Raw genomic sequence first — 20,904 nt, forward strand, 5'->3', positions numbered from 1 at the left:
AGGAGTTTTTCCAAGTATGTGAGAGGAAAATAAAGAAAAATACTTAAAAAGGCAGGGAGTCTGGGTGAGCTCCGCCTCCCCAGAAGCTGAAAGGTTTTTGCCATGCTAATGCTCCCCTGAAGCATTTACTCAAAATAGTCAGAAGAACCTAAATGACATGGTGAGATGCTGACAAGCTTCGCTCGTTCATGTCCGCGACATATGCATATTACTAATAATAATAATAATAATAATACAGTCTATTTATATAGTGCTTTCCACAGTGCCAAAAGACACTTTACAGAACAGAGAAAATAACAAAGAACAAAGCAACTTTATTATAGAAAGATGAAAAATAAAAATAAACAAGAATTTAAAATCAAACATTCACTGTGCCTTGTGATAGAATCACTTCGATGACCGGCCCAAGATGGCGGTCGCATTTCTCGAGGCCCAGCAGCCAATGTGGCGACTACTCTTTATTATGTCTATGGTTACGGGTGAGCCATCCACTCATCTGAATGGTCTATTCGTTTATCACGAGACTCCATCACACTGATACACGTTTCGAAACACAGTATCAAAGTCTGAGAAGACTGCTTTGAACCCGCCCCTCACTGCTTCGGTGACCGGAAGTAGATTGTGAGCCACTTTCTTGTGTTTGCTCCGTGGCGTTTTTGTGGTACAGGCTGCCACTCCTTGTGTTTTCAGCCTGAATAAACAGCTGTACGAGCACACAGGCACGGACGAAGACGGCGTTAAGTGAGTATTTTTTTGATTCAGATAATCACTGCTTCGTGTGCTCCCGAACAGACCCAGAAGAAGAGAAATCAGAGTGAAGCCAATCTGTGATTGAAGCTGTGAAGCTCGCTAAGCTAGCTGCTGAACCGCGCTGATATATCCACTTTAGATTTTTCAAAATAGATGTTCACCACCGACACGTTTTAGCGACGCTGAACTAAATAGATACAGCAGACTTATTTATTTATTTACCTTTAATATTAAGTAATGTTGGGTATAATTTCCCAAACCTCCCCCCCCCCACCGGTTTGTCTTATTTAACGACAATTCAACAAAAACAAAGCGAAAAGCTGATACGAAAAAAGCCTCAGCTAAATACAATAGTGTTCAGAATAATACAACCCCTGGCAAAAATTATGGAATCACCGGCCTCGGAGGATGTTCATTCAGTTGTTTAATTTTGTAGAAAAAAAGCAGATCACAGACATGACACAAAACTAAAGTCATTTCAAATGGCAACTTTCTGGCTTTAAGAAACACTATAAGAAATCAGGAAAAAAAATTGTGGCAGTCAGTAACAGTTACTTTTTTAGACCAAGCAGAGGAAAAAAATATGGAATCACTCAATTCTGAGGAAAAAATTATGGAATCATGAAAAACAAAAGAATGCTCCAACACATCACTAGTATTTTGTTGCACCACCTCTGGCTTTTATAACAGCTTGCAGTCTCTGAGGCATGGACTTAATGAGTGACAAACAGTACTCTTCATCAGTCTGGCTCCAACTTTCTCTGATTGCTGTTGCCAGATCAGCTTTGCAGGTTGGAGCCTTGTCATGGACCATTTTTTTCAACTTCCACCAAAGATTTTCAATTGGATTAAGATCCGGACTATTTGCAGGCCATGACATTGACCCTATGTGTCTTTTTGCAAGGAATGTTTTCACAGTTTTTGCTCTATGGCAAGATGCATTATCATCTTGAAAAATGATTTCATCATCCCCAAACATCCTTCCAACTGATGGGATAAGAAAAGTTTCCAAAATATCAACGTAGACTTGTGCATTTATTGATGATGTAATGACAGCCATCTCCCCAGTGCCTTTACCTGACATGCAGCCCCATATCATCAATGACTGTGGAAATTTACATGTTCTCTTCAGGCAGTTATCTTTATAAATCTCATTGGAACGGCACCAAACAAAAGTTCCAGCATCATCACCTTGCCCAATGCAGATTCCAGATTGATCACTGAATATGACTTTCATCCAGTCATCCACAGTCCACGATTGCTTTTCGTTAGCCCATTGTAACCTTGTTTTTTTCTGTTTAGGTGTTAATGATGGCTTTCGTTTAGCTTTTCTGTATGTAAATCCCATTTCCTTTAGGCGGTTTCTTACAGTTCGGTCACAGACGTTGACTCCAGTTTCCTCCCATTCGTTCCTCATTTGTTTTGTTGTGCATTTTCGATTTTTGAGACATAGTGCTTAGTGTTTCTGTCTTGATGCTTTGATGTATTCCTTGGTCTACCAGTATGTTTGCCTTTAACAACCTTCCCATGTTGTTTGTATTTGGTCCAGAGTTTAGACACAGCTGACTGTGAACAACCAACATCTTTTGCATCATTGCGTGATGATTTACCCTCTTTTAAGAGTTTGATAATCCTCTCCTTTGTTTCAATTGACATCTCTCGTGTTGGAGCCATGATTCATGTCAGTCCACTTGGTGCAACAGCTCTCCAAGGTGTGATCACTCCTTTTTCGATGGAGACTAACGAGCAGATCTGATTTGATGCAGGTGTTAGTTTTGGGGATGAAAATTTACAGGGTGATTCCATAATTTTTTCCTCAGAATTGAGTGAGTCCATATTTTTTTCCCTCTGCTTGGTCTAAAAAAGTAACCATTACTGACTGCCACAATTTTTTTTCCTGATTTCTTATAGTGTTTAACTGATCATCTGCAGAGGAATGGTCTATTTGAAGAGTTTCAGTCAGGTTTTAGAATTCATCATAGTACAGAAACAGCATTAGTGAAGGTTACAAATGATCTTCTTATGGCCTCAGACAGTGGACTCATCTCTGTGCTTGTCCTGTTAGACCTCAGTGCTGCTTTTGATACTGTTGACCATAAAATTTTATTACAGAGATTAGAGCATGCCATAGGTATTAAAGGCACTGCGCTGCGGTGGTTTGAATCATATTTATCTAATAGATTACAATTTGTTCATGTAAATGTTGAGTCTTCTTCAGAGACTAAGGTTAATTATGAGTTCCACAAGGTTCTGTGCTAGGACCAATTTTATTCACTTTATAAATGCTTCCCTTGGGCAGTATTATTAGAAAGCATTGCTTAAATTTTCATTGTTACGCAGATGATACCCAGCTTTATCTATCCATGAAGCCAGAGGGGACACACCAATTAGTTAAAGTGCAGGAATGTCTTACAGACATAAAGACATGGATGACCTCTAATTTCCTGCTTTTAAATTCACATAAAACTGTAGTTATTGTACTTGGCCCCACAAATCTTAGAAACATGGTGCCTAACTATATCCTTACTCTGGATGGCATTACCCCGACCTCTAGTAATACTGTGAGAAATCTTGGAGTCACTTTTGATCAGGATATGTCCTTCAATGCGCATATTAAGCAAATATGTAGGACTGGTTTTTTTGCATTTGTGCAATATCTCTAAAATTAGAAAGGTCCTGTCTCAGAGTGATGCTGAAAAACTAATTCATGCATTTATTTCCTCTAGGCTGGATTATTGTAATTCATTATTATCAGGTTGTCCTAAAAGTTCCCTGAAAAGCCTTCAGTTAATTCAAAATGCTGCAGCTAGAGTACTGACGGGGACTAGAAGGAGAGAGCATATTTCACCCATATTGGCCTCTCTTCATTGGCTTCCTGTTAATTCTAGAATAGAATTTAAAATTCTTCTTCTTACTTATAAGGTTTTGAATAATCAGGTCCCATCTTATCTTAGGGACCTCATAGTACAATATCACCCCAATAGAGCGCTTTGCTCTCAGACTGCAGGCTTACTTGTAGTTCCTAGGGTTTTTAAGAGTAGAATGGGAGGCAGAGCCTTCAGCTTTCAGGCTCCTCTCCTGTGGAACCAGCTCCCAATTCAGATCAGGGAGACAGACACCCTCTCTACTTTTAAGATTAGGCTTAAAACTTTCCTTTTTGCTAAAGCTTATAGTTAGGGCTGGATCAGGTGACCCTGAACCATCCCTTAGTTATGCTGCTATAGACTTAGACTGCTGGGGGGTTCCCATGATGCACTGAGTGTTTCTTTCTCTTTTGCTCTGTATGTACCACTCTGCATTTAATCGTTAGTGATTGATCTCTGCTCCCCTCCACAGCATGTCTTTTTCCTGATTCTCTCCCTCAGCCCCAACCAGTCCCAGCAGAAGACTGCCCCTTCCTGAGCCTGGTTCTGCTGGAGGTTTCTTCCTGTTAAAAGGGAGTTTTTCCTTCCCACTGTCGCCAAGTGCTTGCTCACAGGGGGTCGTTTTGACCGTTGGGGTTTTTCTGTAATTATTGTATGGCTTTGCCTTACAATATAAAGCGCCTTGGGGCAACTGTTGTGATTTGGCGCTATATATACTCAACAAAAATATAAACGCAACACTTTTGGTTTTGCTCCCATTTTGTATGAGATGAACCCAACGATCTAAAACTTTTTCCACATACACAATATCACCATTTCCCTCAAATACTGTGCACAAACCAGTCTAAATCTGTGATAGTGAGCACTTCTCCTTTGTTGAGATAATCCATCCCACCTCACAGGTGTGCCATATCAAGATGCTGATTAGACACCATGATTAGTACACAGGTGTGCCTTAGACTGTCCACAATAAAAGGCCACTCTGAAAGGTGCAGTTTTGTTTTATTGGGGGGGATACCAGTCAGTATCTGGTGTGACCACCATTTGCCTCATGCAGTGCAACACATCTCCTTCGCATCATCCGTGAAGAGAACACCTCTCCAACATGCCAAACGGCAGCGAATGTGAGCATTTGCCCACTCAAATCGGTTACGACGACGAACTGGAGTCAGGTCGAGACCCCGATGAGGACGACGAGCATGCAGATGAGCTTCCCTGAGACAGTTTATGACAGTTTGTGCAGAAATTCTTTGGTTATGCAAACCGATTGTTCCAGCAGCTGTCCGAGTGGCTGGTCTCAGATGATCTTGGAGGTGAACATGCTGGATGTGGAGGTCCTGGGCTGGTGTGGTTACACGTGGTCTGCGGTTGTGAGGCTGGTTGGATGTACTGCCAAATTCTCTGAAACGCCTTTGGAGACGGCTTATGGTAGAGAAATGAACATTCAATACACGAGCAACAGTTCTGGTTGACATTCCTGCTGTCAGTATGCCAATTGCACGCTCCCTCAAATCTTGCGACATCTGTGGCATTGTGCTGTGTGATAACACTGCACCTTTCAGAGTGGCCTTTTATTGTGGGCAGTCTAAGGCACACCTGTGCACTAATCATGGTGTCTAATCAGCATCTTGATATGGCACACCTGTGAGGTGGGATGGATTATCTCAGCAAAGGAGAAGTGCTCACTATCACAGATTTAGACTGGTTTGTGAACAATATTTGAGAGAAATGGTGATATTGTATATGTAGAAAAAGTTTTAGATCTTTGAGTTCATCTCATACAAAATGGGAGCAAAACCAAAAGTGTTGCGTTTATATTTTTGTTGAGTGTAAATAAAATTGATTTGATTTGTTCTTAAAGCCAGAAAGTTGCCATTTGAAATGACTTTAGTTTTGTGTCATGTCTGTGATCTGCTTTTTTTTCTACAAAATTAAACGACTGAATGAACATCCTTTGAGGCCGGTGATTCCATAATTTTTGCCAGGGGTTGTAGTACTTGGTGGTGGTTGGGGGAAGACGTGGGAGGTTCTGATAAGTGTTTCAGAGACAAACGTGCAAAATGTGTTTATTTTGTGAAGCATGTTGAAGTATTTTGTAGTGAGCGCAGACTTCAGTAAAAATGCTTGCAGCTTGTCCACATTCCAAAATGGGAAGATTTCCTGTTGTTCTCTCCGATTGAATATCTTTGGGTTTTATTTAAACCCAGCTTTCTCCCCTGAACTAACAGATTGATTTGTTGAATTAATTGATTAAAATCTTTAATTGTAGTTCTGCTGTTCGGTGAACGTTGCCTTGGTGTCATTGTGGATTTCTGTTATCTTTTAGGTGATGTCATGGAATTAATTGTGATAAAGTTGCGGGATATTTACAGTAAAATGACATGAAGATGGACATGGACATTGTTTGCTGAAATAATGCTCGGCCTTCATCTTTTAAGATGACCTGGAAGCTTCTTGGCACACATAACTGTCTCAAAGGAGAGCCGAGGGGACGGGGAATGCAGACTTGCCAGCCGTAGCTTATGTGCGTGCGTGATGCCCAGGCGAGGTTTCCCTCTGCAGGGTCGAGTTCGCTGGCTCTTCCTGGGCCTGTTCCTGCTTCTGGTACTATTGCTCTTTGCCTACCTGCTGGAGTGCACCCCGCCAGCAGATGTCAGCCTGGTTCTGCCCGGGCTAGCGGCCGAGACCTATGGGAAGGAGTACTACCAGGCTCTGCTGCAGGAACAGGAAGAGCGCCATTCAAATCGTGCTGCCAGTCTGAAACGCCAGATTGCCCAGCTCAAACAGGAGCTGCAGGAAATGAGTGAGAAGCTGAAGCTGCTGCAGGATAAGAAGGAGCCTCCTGGGGTGCAGGGCCTAGGTGACACTAAAGACCAAGAGCCCGGAGATCTGCTGGACTACCTGCATTCTCAGATCGACAAAGCTGAGGTCAGCACGGGTGCGCATCTTCCCAGTGAGTACGCCCTGGTCCCCTTTGAGAGTTTCACCTCATCCAAGGTGTACCAGCTGGAGATGGGTCTGACACGGCACCCAGAAGAGAAGCCTGTCCGCAAAGACCGCAGAGATGAGCTGGTGGAAGTTGTTGAGGCAGCGCTGGACATCATCAACAATCCGGATGAAGAAGACGGGGTGGAAGATGATGTGCCAATGCAGAGGCAGACCTACACAGAAGGTCACTTCACTGAAGGTAGAACCTGTTTCACGCATCTCCAGTCTAATGACTGCAGCTGCTCTGGCTTTTCTGTGTGTGTGTGTGTGTGTGTGTGTGTGTGTGATGTCCTTTATTCTCGTCTCAACAGGACTGTACAGGACAGAGCGAGACAAAGGCACACTTTATGAGCTCTTCTTTTCCAAAGAGGATTCCAGTAGCTTCCATCACGTCACACTTTTCCGGCCGTTTGGTCCCGTGATGAAAGTGAGGAGCGTGTCTTTGGAAACTTCGGGAATGATAATTAACATCATTGTGCCGTTGGCGGGCAGAGTCGACACTTTCTCACAGTTCCTACAGAACTTCAGGTAAGAAGCATTTTGACTCATGTTTGGTGTTTTTCATCAGCAACACACAACTTACAAGTATTTATTTCAAATATACTTTCACTCAGTGTATCAATCCCATTTTTCACAGTTATTGGTTTGATGTGTATATTGATAGAAAAATGTCATAATTTATATTGTGAAGCAGAAAAAAATTCTGTTAAAAATGATATGACGTTTTACTCCCTGAATTATGATATGGGTTAGTGTGGTTAGTGTGAGGTCAGCAGCTACAGCAGAAGAATCAACAACAATGAAATGTTGTCAAGGTGACACTAGAAGGAGAGAGCATATTTCACCCATATTGGCCTCTCTTCATTGGCTTCCTGTTAATTCTAGAATAGAATTTAAAATTCTTCTTCTTACTTATAAGGTTTTGAATAATCAGGTCCCATCTTATCTTAGGGACCTCATAGTACAATATCACCCCAATAGAGCGCTTTGCTCTCAGACTGCAGGCTTACTTGTAGTTCCTAGGGTTTGTAAGAGTAGAATGGGAGGCAGAGCCTTCAGCTTTCAGGCTCCTCTCCTGTGGAACCAGCTCCCAATTCGGATCAGGGAGACAGACACCCTCTCTACTTTTAAGATTAGGCTTAAAACTTTCCTTTTTGCTAAAGCTTATAGTTAGGGCTGGATCAGGTGACCCTGAACCATCCCTTAGTTATGCTGCTATAGACTTAGACTGCTGGGGGGTTCCCATGATGCACTGAGTGTTTCTTTCTCTTTTTGCTCTGTATGCACCACTCTGCATTTAATCATTAGTGATTGATCTCTGCTGTCTTCCACAGCATGTCTTTTTCCTGATTCTCTCCCTCAGCCCCAACCAGTCCCAGCAGAAGACTGCCCCTCCCTGAGCCTGGTTCTGCTGCAGGTTTCTTCCTGTTAAAAGGGAGTTTTTCCTTCCCACTGTCGCCAAGTGCTTGCTCACAGGGGGTCGTTTTGACCGTTGGGGTTTTACATAATTATTGTATGGCCTTGCCTTACAATATAAAGCGCCTTGGGGCAACTGTTTGTTGTGATTTGGCGCTATATAAAAAAATTGATTGATTGATTGAATGACTAATATAATGTGTTAAAGCTAATTTTGTAACCAATTTTAAATGCCCCAGCATTTCAGAAAGAGAGTAGAGAGTTTAGCACTGGATAGATGCAGCTGTGTGGGTTAAACCTAAGGTCCTTTTTAGCCTGGAGTGTGATGAATGATGTGTGTGATCCTAGGAAGTCTGTGTGATATTACAGTACCTGCATCATGAGTTTGTTCTACGTAGTGTTGGTGACTACCAGCATCAGACTGTTGTCTAAAGTGTGAGGAAAAGCACCACAACAGACACAGAGTCATTGCATTAATTAAACTCTGTGTTGAGATTGACGAGGAAAAATTGGTTCAATTAATTGGTTCAGTTACTCAAATTAATTTTTTTTTTTGTTCTGTCAGTCTGTTTTATTAGTCCACCAGGTATATTTGGTGAATATATTTATTTTACTGTCATTGCACAGTGTGCAGTTGGTAACAAGCCACACGGTGCAGTTACACATAATGGTGACAAGTTATACAAATTAAACTACATATATTAAGGACAACAGACACACTATGTCAGTGTAGGTACAATTTGCAGCTGAATCACTGAACTTGGTGTGTTGTGCAGTGTTCTGCACTGGGCATATTCCACATGTAGGCTTTGAAGGTGCAGTTGGAAGTAGAAAATAAAACCTACGTATGCAGTGCAAATAGAATAAAAATGTGTTATTATTGTTACTGTACATGTTGAAGTGACAAGCTTCATTGCAAAAGGTGTGAATACTTATGTGCATGTGATTTCTTAGGTTTTTATTTTTAATAAATTTGCAAAAATCTAAAAAAAAAAAAAAAAAAAAAAGATAAACAAATCTCCATTGTCATTATAGGGTGTTGTGTGTATAATTTTGAGGAAAAATAAAAGAATTTCATCCATTGTGGAACAATGTGGACAAAGTGCAGCGCTGTGAATACTTTCTGAATGCACCGTAATGCAACAAACAGCTATAACATTGACATCCTCTGTATGTTTTTTTTTTCTTAGGCTCTGTTTTATTTAGTGTGTTTGAGAAAGGTGCTGATTTATTATAAGGCTATATTTTGTGTTGCTGTTGAAGTGTACTGTCATGCTGACAGGTCGACCTAACCCAGTATTTCGCATTCACACTGGCCCAAAATTGTTGGGGGTGATCACAGTTATTAAGAGCATGGGAGTCTTATATTCTGTGCGTTTGTAATCAGAGTTGTTGGGTAAAGCACACATAATGAAAAACTTCAACATGTATTGTTATCTAATTTGACATTCAAACAGTGCTGTTAGCCTCAGCATCCTCACATTTACAGTGGGGCCAAAAAGTATTTAGTCGGTCCCTGATTGTGCAAGTTCTCCTACTTAGAAAGATGAGAGAAGTCTGTAATTTTCATCATAGGTACACGTCAACTGTGAGACAAAATGAGAAAAAAAAATCCAGAAAATCACATTGTAGGATTTTTACAGAATTTATTTGTAAATTATGATGGAAAATAAGTATTTGGTCAATAACAAAAGTTCAACTCAATACTTTGTAACATAATCTTTGTTGGCAATGACAGAGGCCAAACGTTTCCTGTAAGTCTTCAGCAGGTTTGCACACAACTGTAGTTGGTATTTTGGCCCATTCCTCCATGCAGATCTCCTCTAGAGCAGTGATGTTTTGGGGCTGTCGCTGGGCAACATGGACTTTCAACTCCCTCAACAAATTTTCTATGGGGTTGAGGTCTGGAGACTAGCTAGGCCACTTCAGGACCTTGAAATGCTTTTTATGGAGCCACTCTTTTGTTGCCTGAGCGGTGTATTTGGGATCATTGTCATGCTGGAAGACCCAGCCACGTTACATCTTCAATGCTCTCACTGATGGAAGGAGGTTTTGGCTTAAAATCTCATGATACATGGCCACGTTCACATTCTTCCCTTAACATGGATCAGTCGTCCTGTCCCCTTTGCAGAAAAACAGCCCCAAAGCATGATGTTTCCACCCCCATTCTTCACAGTAGATATGGTGTTCTTGGAATGCAACTCAGCATTCTTCTTCCTCCAAACACGACGAGTTGAGTTTTTACCAAAATGTTCTATTTTGGTTTCATCTGACCACATGATATTATCCCAATCCTCTTCTGGATCATCCATATGCTCTCTAGCAAACTTCAGAGGGGCCTAGCTTAAACAGAGGAACACGCCTGGCACTGCAGTATTTGAGTCCCTCTCTGCATAGTGTGTAGCCTTTGTTACTTTGGTCCCAGCTCTCTGCAGGTCATTCATCAGGTCCCTCCGTGTAGTTCTGGGATGACATCTTGCGTGGAGCCCCAGATCGAGGTAGATTATCAATGGTCTTGTATGTCTTCCATTTTCTTACAGTTGCTCCCACAGTTGATTTTTTTCACACCAACCTGCTTGACTATTGTAGATTCACTCTTCCCAGCCTGGTGCAGGTCTACAGTTTTCTTCTGGTGTCCTTTGACAGTTCTTTGGTCTTGGCCATGGTTGAGTTTGGAGTCTGACTGTTTGAGGCTGTGGACAGGTGTCTTTTATACAGATAACGAGTTCCAACAGGTGCCATTAATACAGGTAACAGGCAGAGGACAGAAAAGCTTCTTAAAGAAGTTACAGGTCTGTGAGAGCCAGAAATCTTGCTTGTTTGTGGGTGACCAAATACTTATTTTCCACCATAATTTACAAATAAATTCTTTAAAAATCTTAGTGTGATTTTCTGGATTTTTTTTTTTCTCATTTTGTGTCTCATAATTGAAGTGTACCAATGATGAAAATTACAGACCTCTCTCATCTTTCTAAGTAGAAGAACTTGCACAATCAGGGACTCCACTGTATTAAAAGTAAGCATAAAATATTGGTCATCATGAGTCTTAATAACTCCCCCAAAGATCAGCTGCGTGGCACGGCTGCTGCAGCTACCCACACTCACATTGCCTCAGTTCGGATGACGGACTGTTTCAAGTTTAGCGTACATAAACAATCAAATGTATATGTGCGGTTGTTTTAATTCTGTGTGCCATTATTACGTTCAACTAGTAATAACTGTGGATTAATTGCTGTATTTAGTCTGAGGTAATTGGGTGTGAAGATAATTTCGTTGCACTTGTTGTCATAACAATAAATCATCATTCATTCATTGGTCAAGTGGCACCATTTTATGTCCCATGTACCATGTTTTTGTCCCACCATGAGGTTATTTCAAATCCATTGCAGTAATGTACAAAAGTATAAATTCAGAATTATTTGCTGTCCAAATACTTATGGCCCTGAAAACATTAGCACCCGTACTTTGAAGGTGATAATCGTGACCTGCTGACTATTTAATCACTGTACATGAACCACATACAGTAATACTTGCCAAAACCGTCATTGTATAAACCAAATATTCACACTTACCGGACAAAAGCAAATGTCCCTTTTGTATAGTTTTCCATGTAATAAACACCCTATATAACAGATTTTGTAGAACGGATTTTCACTCACATCGGACATAGCGTCCCACCCCATCTCAATGTATTCCCATTAAAACCCCCTTGTGTGTACCAGACAGAGCAGTCTGGGTGTACCCAGTCGCAGCACAGGTACAAAATGAAGTTCGGCACTGACACTTGCCAATTCAAAAAAAGTGGGTTCTGTATTTCTTTGATTAAAAGCCTGAGCACAGTTGTTTGCACTGTAATATGGTGTTAAGTTTCACACATATCCCTGGATGTTATGAACCAAAGACTTCAGATCAGAGACCTCTGCGGGGCTGCGAACCCTCTCAAAACAATGGAGACCGCAAGGACTGTGATTGGTCACTTTTCTGTTTTCAATCCTTCTTCTCCCATCATATTTTAGAAGTTTTTGCAGTGAGCACACTGATTGCATTTCAATCATGGCTCAAATACGTTTGCAGAAAAGTCTGCAAATATGACCAACTTTACAACACAGAGTCAAAAACTACAAAGACGCTCAAATGACCTGCAATTCATGGAGGCAACTTGCACGTACCGTAATGTTGGTTTGTAGGTTGATGATTGTATAAAGAAGTGGAGCTCATTGAGGGACAAATTGATCCAGAAAAAAAGCCACTGTTCCTGCAGTAAATCGCAATAAGATGCCCACCAATGCGACGATGAGCTTTAAAAGGGTAGCATGCACGTCAGCATCATTCAGTGGCCACAGAGTCAGGCTTTAGGATTTTACAGTACCACTCTGCAGCAGACTTAGAAAAAAGAGTGACTTGACCAACTATAGTCCTTTTTAATGCACATGATGTCCGGTGCTTATTTAAGGCAGCAGTCTGTTTTTGTTCAGATGAAGTTTTGACCCGGTCATTAAATGAGGCAGGTCAGGCTTTTAATCAAGGAAATAAACCTAATTGGAGCTGGCGATTCCCCGTAGATCGTTTGGCGCCTCCTGACTGTAACTAATCCGTTACATACATACAATGGATTTTGTCCATTTTATTCATAGAGCGGATTTTGTCCATTTATGCATACAGCCAATTTCATTTTTAATGGTCAAAATTTGCTGGTCCCTCTGAATCCATTATATGTGAATGTTACTGTATAAATATTCTGTGACAACTTAACATTTCCTAAGTATGTTTTCTGTATAATGATTATATTTGGTGACAGTAAGGATCATTTATGCAGATGTATCAAACATTTGTTTCTGAGCATAACTGTATTTTTACAGATTAATTTACTTATTGAACTACAGCATTAAACCACTAATAATCTCCATCACAAGTATGTGTCACAGTTTTGACTCAAAATTGACAAATACACTGCCATTTCCAAGGTTATTGGGGAGAAAATGGTGCAGACTTTGTTGACAGTTTGCACACTTTATATCTAAAGCAAGTTTCCCGTTAAAGGGTAGGTGTGTGTGTGTGTGTGTGTGTGTGTGTGTGTGTGTGTGTGTGTGTGTGTGTGTGTGTGTGTGTGTCAGTTTGTTTAATGATATGATTTATTGTTCAGGGAGGTGTGTGTGCAGCAGGACAGACGTGTGCACCTGACGGTGGTTTACTTTGGTCAAGACGGCCTACGGGAGGTGAAGTCTTCTCTGGAAAGGATGTCGAGGTTTGTCCCTTTGCACAGAAATGTGTGTGCATGTGTCACTTTTCTCATTTAATCGGCAGGCCTCAAGTTGGGACACAAGTTGGGGCATGCCTATCTCGGCTTTCAGTGCTTACCAGCCCAGTGAGTATAAGAGAAATTGTGGAGAGCTGGGCATGTCCAAACTTGTCCCCTGGCACTCCGAAACGGAGGTGTTCCTTTGTCTCGCTCGATCAGCGAATCGGTCCTGACACGCGAAGCCTCCGCGCGGCTTTCCATGACAAAATCTCTTGTTAAAAGTGAAATCTGCTGGAAAATGGCTGATGTCCAGCTCTTGTGATAACCAGAGAAATTGCTCACGACGGTCCCAGCTCCACACAGCGATCCGTTTAGAAATGATGTGGTGTTTTCTGCCTCTTGATGGCGGCTCGGAGCGCGGCGCGCTGTGCGCAATTTTGGGCCGTCCTTAAAGCTGTAGTAACAGTCCTTATTCTCTGTGAAGCCTGTAAAATTTTCACCGAAAGCCAGATAAATTTTTCGAATGGTTTCCAGCTGCTTGTCTCTAACAGTTTCTGAAAAAATTCTGATGGGAAAAAAAGCCATTTCCTGACAATGAAAATCCGACGAGGGGGCTGGACCACTCCTCCCACAAGGTGTGCTCACAGGCAAATGACGCAACCGACAGGCGTGGAAAAACTCACGCATGCGCACGAAGGTTCAAGCTTGGCTGACATAAAAACATGAATCAAATCCATATAGTTTTTGAAAAAAATAAAAAGGTACGATACTTTTCTCACAGACCTCGTATAAGAAATCAAGAAAAATAATTGTGGCAGTCAGTAACGGTTACTTTTTTAGACCAAGCAGAGGGGAAAAAATATGGTCTCACTCAATTCTGAGGAATAAATTATGGAATCACCCTGTAAATTTTCATCCCCAAAACTAACACCTGCATCAAATCAGATCTGCTCGTTAGTCTGCATCTAAAAAGGAGTGATCACACCTTGGAGAGCTGTTGCACCAAGTGGACTGACATGAATCATGGCTCCAACACGAGAGATGTCAATTGAAACAAAGGAGAGGATTATCAAACTCTTAAAAGAGGGTAAATCATCACACAATGTTGCAAAAGATGTTGGTTGTTCATAGTCAGCTGTGTCTAAACTCTGGACCAAATACAAACAACATGGGAAGGTTGTTAAAGGCAAACATACTGGTAGACCAAGGAAGACGTCAAAGCGTCAAGACAGAAAACTTAAAGCAATATGTCTAAAAAATCGAAAATGCACAACAAAACAAATGAGGAAACTGGAGTCAACGTCTGTGACCGAACTGTAAGAAACCGCCTAAAGGAAATGGGATTTACATACAGAAAAGCTAAACAAAAGCCATCATTAACACCTAAACAGAAAACAACAAGGTTACAATGGGCCAAGGAAAAGCAATCGTGGACTGTGGATGACTGGATGAAAGTCATATTCAGTGATGAATCTCAAATCTGCATTGGGCAAGGTGATGATGCTGGATGAAGCCATTTGAAATGACTTTAGTTTTGTGTCATGTCTGTGATCTGCTTTTTTTCTACAAAATTAAACAACTGAATGAACATCCTCCGAGGCCGGTGATTCCATAATTTTTGCCAGGGGTTGTATATGTTGAGACAGTGAGAGAAAGAAGCGTTTGCTTTGCATACTAAAAAATGCCCCCCACCCCCACTGTGACTGTATTACAGATAAGCCCGAGTTGGGGTCCACAAAATCGGACTGCAAGTTAATGAAGTTGAGCAAAAAAATATACAGTATATTATATAATATACATTTTATTATATTGTATGTTATACAGTAGTCTAAATTTCCGGGCTCCACAAATCGACCGTGAGTAAAGTCAAATTGTGATTTACGCATGCGCAAGTTGACAGAGTTCACCTGCAGTTGATTTTTAGAATATCAGTCAATCAGAAAACAGTTTTATTTCTCTGATTTGGTCCATATTTGGCAGAAACACCGTTCACTGCGTACCTCACTTGACCATCTTTCTTGATGGTTTTTTTTTAAGATAAATTAGTGCAAAATCCTTTCTGCTGGGTTGGGAGGAGGTATGACCATGTTGAGATTTAGAATGCAATCACAAACATTTAACAAATTATAATTTTGTAAATTTGTAAGTGCAGACCATTTCCACAGACATCCACACCTGCTTCTAATCCACCTGATTTGATATTCACAGTTGTCTGATTGTCTGAGACAAGTAGAAAAGCTGTTGGGACAACAGGGGTGCTCTGTAATGTTGTCTGAATCAGACAAGTGCAGGTTTTTTTTTTTTTTTGCATAAAGTGGTCCAGTTCTTTACTTTAAACACTTTTTAACATTGAAGTTGAGTGAGGACTCAAGCATACGACATCAGACACTTTGAGATTCATCAGGAGCTGCAAATGCCTTAGGGAAAATGCTGTTTCAATGCGGTTAGCGTGCGGAAAGTTTTATTAAATGGAAAATGCTGTTTTGACACGGTTAGCATGTAGAAAGTTTTATTAAATGTCATTTTACACCGTTGCTAATAGGTTGAGTGAATGGAGTGACTAGAAGCAGCGATTTGTGATGGATTTAATTTTAGTCTGTGGCTGTGAAACACAGAAGTCCCTTTGAAAACAGGTGTTCAGTTTTCTGCAGGAAAACCTACGGTATATCTGTGATTAAAAAAAAAAAAAAAAAAACAGCTGAAGTTGTCAGTTAGCTCAAGATGATTGCTAACGTTTATTAACGATTGCTGACTGTCAAAAAAAAAAGGTGGGGGGTGGGTATCCTAATGTTTATATATCAGCACTGTTATTGGCCAAATTGGATTTCAGAATATCTGCTAATTGAATATGGGTTAAAAACCCACTATCATGTATCGCTAAAAATACAATTTACCACTTGTTTTGCAGAATTTGCAAAACAAGTGATTCTCATCTTCCAAAAGACAGGAAATCATCACTGACAAAAATAGCAGAACAGGTGAAAGATGCTTATTTTTATTATTATGACCATTTCGTTGGCCACATGAAAGGAGCTTTATCAGATGAAAAGAACACTTAGTGTTGCCTCGGTCATTCACCTGATGTAGAAGTGGCAGGATTGAGTGTCAAAATGGCACCTGCAAGTCACATGACAGTGCTTTTGCTAATCCTGTACTAATCCACTGAAATGTAAATTGGTCAAACTATGCAGAGTGCTCGGAGACGGAGTGCCGGCATAGTCCCAGTGTTTTGACTGACAGGCACCATATTGTTTCTAACACCAGAGTGGTGTTGGTGTTCTTAACACAGCAGGTTGTTGGATTCGTGGCTTTACGAACAGTGATCTGAAAATGGATGAAAAAATGTATAGATTTCCTGCAGATGCAGAAAGCACATGTGTGTCAGGCAAGTTCATGTTCAAGCTTATTCATAGCGTGCAGGCGCCACCCTTTAAACCTTTGTATTAGAATTATGTCCTGTACTGGTTCATAGCTTGACAGTGGATGTCCAGTTGACTTTAAGCTGCTTTCACGTTGGCAGAAGAAAAACCTTCACAAAGCTAGCCATTATCCCAGAACACTTCCTGTTTCTTGCACAGGAACATTGTACTTCTCTTTTAGCAGTAACATGCATTAATAGCTGTCACAGATTTATCTCGTTATTTTTTTGTTTTTGTGCTTTTATCCAATTGTTTTGTGCTGAAATGTCCTTGTGCTTCAATGATCGTGATCCCTAAACGGCCGTTAATTAAAGACATCCTCGGTTCTGAAATGTGTGAACTCTAAAAATGTTTGATTCCTGTTTTTCATTTATATTTTAATATTCAAGGATCAGATTTAGGAGCAGGTGATGTGTGGACAGGACATGCATGTTTTTTATTCATATGCTTGAGGTGCTGACAAAACATGTTGATAGTTTATCTGTTGACAGTGAAGTCCTTGTTGTGTCCAGACGTTGTAAGAAGCTGCTCCTGCGCTGGTGTTAAAAATTATTTTATTGTAAAACGTATTCTGAGAGTTGGTTATCTGCAGTGAAACTAAAGCTCTGTTTACACTGGTTATTTTTCTACCTCGAACGTGTCCTTTCTAAATGGTAAATGGACTGCATTTATATAGCGCTTTTCCATCTGCATCGGACGCTCAAAGCGCTTTACAATTATGCCTCACATTCACCCCAATGTCAGGGTGCTTCCATACAAGGTGCTCACTACACACCGGGAGCAATAGGGGATTAAAGGCCTTGCCCAGGGGCCCTTAGTGGTTTTCCACTCAGGCGGGGATTTGAACCCATGATCTTCTGGACTCAAGCCCAACACCTTAACCACTAGACCATCACCTCCCCTGACACGATGGGTCCCGGTGTAGCCCACAGCCTGTGGTTTTGTGAGGGAATCTGAATGAGTGCGGTTTGCTGTTTTTCAGGGAGGAGACCTTCTCCAATTACACTTTGATCCCAGTGGAGGAGGAGTTTTCCAGGGGGCGAGGCCTGGATGTTGGAGCTCACGCCTGGAAGAAGGGTGACGTGCTAATGTTCTTCTGTGATGTTGACATCCATTTCACACTGGACTTCCTGAACACCTGTCGTCTGCACTCGGCTCCAAGTACGTCTGAGCGCTTTAGTGATTGTTTCTGCTTTATGTCTTCTCTTAATGCTCAACAGTGATGTTTTTGGTCTTGTTTTGTTGTAGATAAGAAGGTCTTCTATCCAGTGGTCTTCAGTCTGTACAATCCCGCTATAGTCTATGGAAACTTGGAACTGACTCCACCCATTGAACTCCAACTTGTAAGTTTCCATTAAACTGTGATCAATAAGTAATTAAATGGTTTTTACTGTTACTTGCAGATCATCTAAGCTCAGATAGTGTGGACCTGTGTGTGCTGTAGCAGTAAATATGTCCATTTTTAAATAGATTCACAAAAAGGACGCTGGATTCTGGAGAGATTTTGGATTTGGAATGACATGTCAATATCGCTCTGATTTCCTAAATATTGGTAAGAACTGATGCATTGTGGGATGGAAATACTTTGCATTAGCTTCATGATCAGCTTTAAAGTGATTTTCCAAATTGACTTGATTCCTCCAGGGGGCTTTGATCTTGAGGTGAAAGGTTGGGGTGTGGAAGACGTCCACTTATACAGGAAGTACCTCCGGAGTGACCTGATAGTGGTCCGGACGCCAGTGTCAGGTCTCTTCCACATGTGGCACGAGAAGCAGTGTGCGGACGAGCTGACGCCAGAGCAGTACCGCATGTGCATCCAGTCCAAAGCCATGAACGAGGCTTCCCACTCCCATCTGGGCATGCTGGTTTTCCGAGATGAGATTGAGGCTCACCTCCGCAAGCAAGCCTTCAAGACCGAGAGCAAAGCCGAGGACTGAGAGAAGCTCCACATAGAGCGCCTAGAAGGTCCTGATGTTCTTAGCGCTCTGCAGCATTGACACATTCCCATGGATCCTTCTGCTCTTCACCGCACAGCTGTAGACACAAATGAATGTACGAAAAAGAACTGCAGAGATGTGAACCACACGGTACAGGTGGAGACGGTTCAAAATGCCAACAGATGTTTAACCCCCAAAGGAAAATGTGCACAAATAAAACTGCTCTTACGCGTCTCGAGTTTACGATCACGTTGTATTGAAATGGATTCAATAAGCATGCAGTTATTGTTGGACCTAAACACGTCACTGACACATTCCTACAAAATGTTAACATTTTTTAATTTGCTCTGCTACTTGATTACGACACTTCATGGCTTCATGTACCTTCTCGGAGCCGCGGCCAGCAGGCTGCAGCTGCGAGGTGGTTAGCTACGTTCCAGACACAAACGCAAACATGACGGCTGTGGTTCTGCTGCACTGAAAATAATCAAACCTGGACAGCACGCGCTCTAAAACCATCATCTTATGCAGGATGAAAAATGACAAGTATAAATCAATCAACCCACATATAAATTTATGCATTTTATGTAGTCATGAAAAGGGGTGTTTTTTTATGTCTTGTATTTCCACACATAAACCATTATTTGGCTATTTCTGTATTTATGTACAGTGGCTTGCAAAAGTATTCAGCCCTTTGGTATTTCATACATTTTAATTTGTTTATGGCATTTCAAATACAAAAAGTAAATCAGGCTTCTCAACATAAAAAATGTCTAAAATTATCTAGACTCGAACTGAAAGTAAATCTCTACAACTTGATATAAATTAATTAAAAATATAAAAGCCAAGATGATGGGTTGAATAAGTACTCAACCACTTTGAAGAAAACTGGCAATTAAACTGATTATTTACAGGTATTATACCAGACAAGTCAGGGGATTGATACATGAACGTTTCCAAGTCACAATTTTTTATTAATTTATATCAGGTTGTAGAGATTTACTTTTAGTTTGAGTCTAAGGAGGATAATTTTAGAAAATTTTATAGTGAGAAGTCAGATTTACTTTTTGTTTTTGAAATGCCATAAACAAATTAAAATGTGTGAAATACCAAGAGGGCTGAATACTTTTGTAAGACACTATACAGTGAGGAAAATAAGTATTTGAACACCCTGCAATTTTGCAAGTTCTCCCACTTAGAAATCATGGAGGGGTCTGAAATGTTCATCTTAGGTGCATGTCCACTGAGAGGGACATAATCTAAAAAAAATCCGTAAATCACAATGTATGATTTCTTAATTTATTTGTATGTAACTGCTGCAAATAACTATTTGAACACCTACCAACCAGCAAGAATTCTGTCTCTCACAGACCTGTTAATTTTTCTTTAAGAAGCCCTCTTATTCTGCACTCTTTACCTGTATTAATTGCACCTGTTTGAACTTGTTACCTGTATAAAAGACACCTGTTCACACAATCAGTCACACTCCAACCTGTCCACCATAGCCAAGACCAAAGAGCTGTCTAAGGACACCAGGGACAAAACTGTAGACCTGCACAAGGCTGGGATGGACTGCAGGCCAACAGGCAAGCAGCTTGGTAGAAGACGACAACTGTTATGATTATTTATTAGAAAGTGGAAGAAACAAGATGACTGTCAGTCTCCCTTGGTCTGGGATTCCATTCAAGATCTCACTTTGTGGGGTAAGGATGATTCTGAGAAAGCTCAGAACTACACAGGAGGACCTGGTCAATGACCTGAAGAGAGCTGGGACCACAGTCACAAAGATTACATTAGTAACACATGATGCTGTCATGGTTTAAAATCCTGCAGGGCAGCAAGGTCCCCCTGCTCAAGCCAGCACATGTCCAGGCCCGTTTGAAGTTCACCGGTGACCATCTGGATGATCCAGAGGAGGCATGGGAGAAGGTCATGTGGTCAGATGAGACCAGAATAGAGCTTTTTGGAATCAACTCCACTTACCATGTTTAGAGGATGAGAACAACCCCAAGAAAACCATCCCACCCGTGAAGCATGGGGGTGGAAACATCATACTCTGGGGGTGCTCTTCTGCAAAGGGGACAGGACGACTGCACCGTATTGAAGGGAGGATGGATGGGGTCATGTATTGTGAGATTTTGGCAAACAACCTCCTTCCCTCAGTAACAGCATTGAAGATGGGTCATGGCTGGGTCTTCCAGCATGACAATGACCCCAAACACACAGCCAGGGCAACTAAGGAGGGGCTCCGTAAGAAGCATTTCAAGGTCCTGGAGTGGCCTGGCCAGTCT

The 20,904-nt window shown here is 41.3% G+C and overlaps 1 protein-coding gene across 2 annotated transcripts; it reads left to right on the forward strand.

Moving 5' to 3' along the window:
• Positions 1-607: 607 nt before the first annotated feature.
• Positions 608-19,360, forward strand: csgalnact2 (chondroitin sulfate N-acetylgalactosaminyltransferase 2). Of its 2 annotated transcripts, none has more exons than XM_034185133.1 (8): positions 608-741; positions 5,941-6,786; positions 6,914-7,130; positions 13,162-13,263; positions 17,659-17,837; positions 17,925-18,019; positions 18,147-18,228; positions 18,321-19,360. In XM_034185133.1, exons 2-8 carry the CDS (start codon positions 6,150-6,152, stop codon positions 18,611-18,613), a joined length of 1,605 nt encoding a protein of 534 aa, XP_034041024.1. In that variant the 5' UTR covers positions 608-741; positions 5,941-6,149; the 3' UTR covers positions 18,614-19,360. The 2 variants fall into 2 exon arrangements, with proteins under 2 accessions (XP_034041024.1, XP_034041023.1); XM_034185132.1 differs by having other exon boundaries at positions 5,941-6,801; positions 18,321-19,358.
• Positions 19,361-20,904: the final 1,544 nt, after the last annotated feature.

Source organism: Thalassophryne amazonica, chromosome 13 (genome assembly GCF_902500255.1).
Source record: "Thalassophryne amazonica chromosome 13, fThaAma1.1, whole genome shotgun sequence".
In the NCBI taxonomy this organism is placed as follows: Eukaryota; Metazoa; Chordata; class Actinopteri; order Batrachoidiformes; family Batrachoididae; genus Thalassophryne; species Thalassophryne amazonica.

Coding starts and splice junctions, on each gene's coding strand:
- csgalnact2 (XM_034185132.1), top strand. CDS start 6,150: ATGCCCAGGCGAGGTTTCCCTCTGCAGGGTCGAGTTCGCTGGCTCTTC. Junction 17,838..17,924: donor TCGTCTGCACTCGGCTCCAA/GTACGTCTGAGC, acceptor GTTTTGTTGTAG/ATAAGAAGGTCTTCTATCCA. Junction 18,020..18,146: donor CACCCATTGAACTCCAACTT/GTAAGTTTCCAT, acceptor ATTTTTAAATAG/ATTCACAAAAAGGACGCTGG.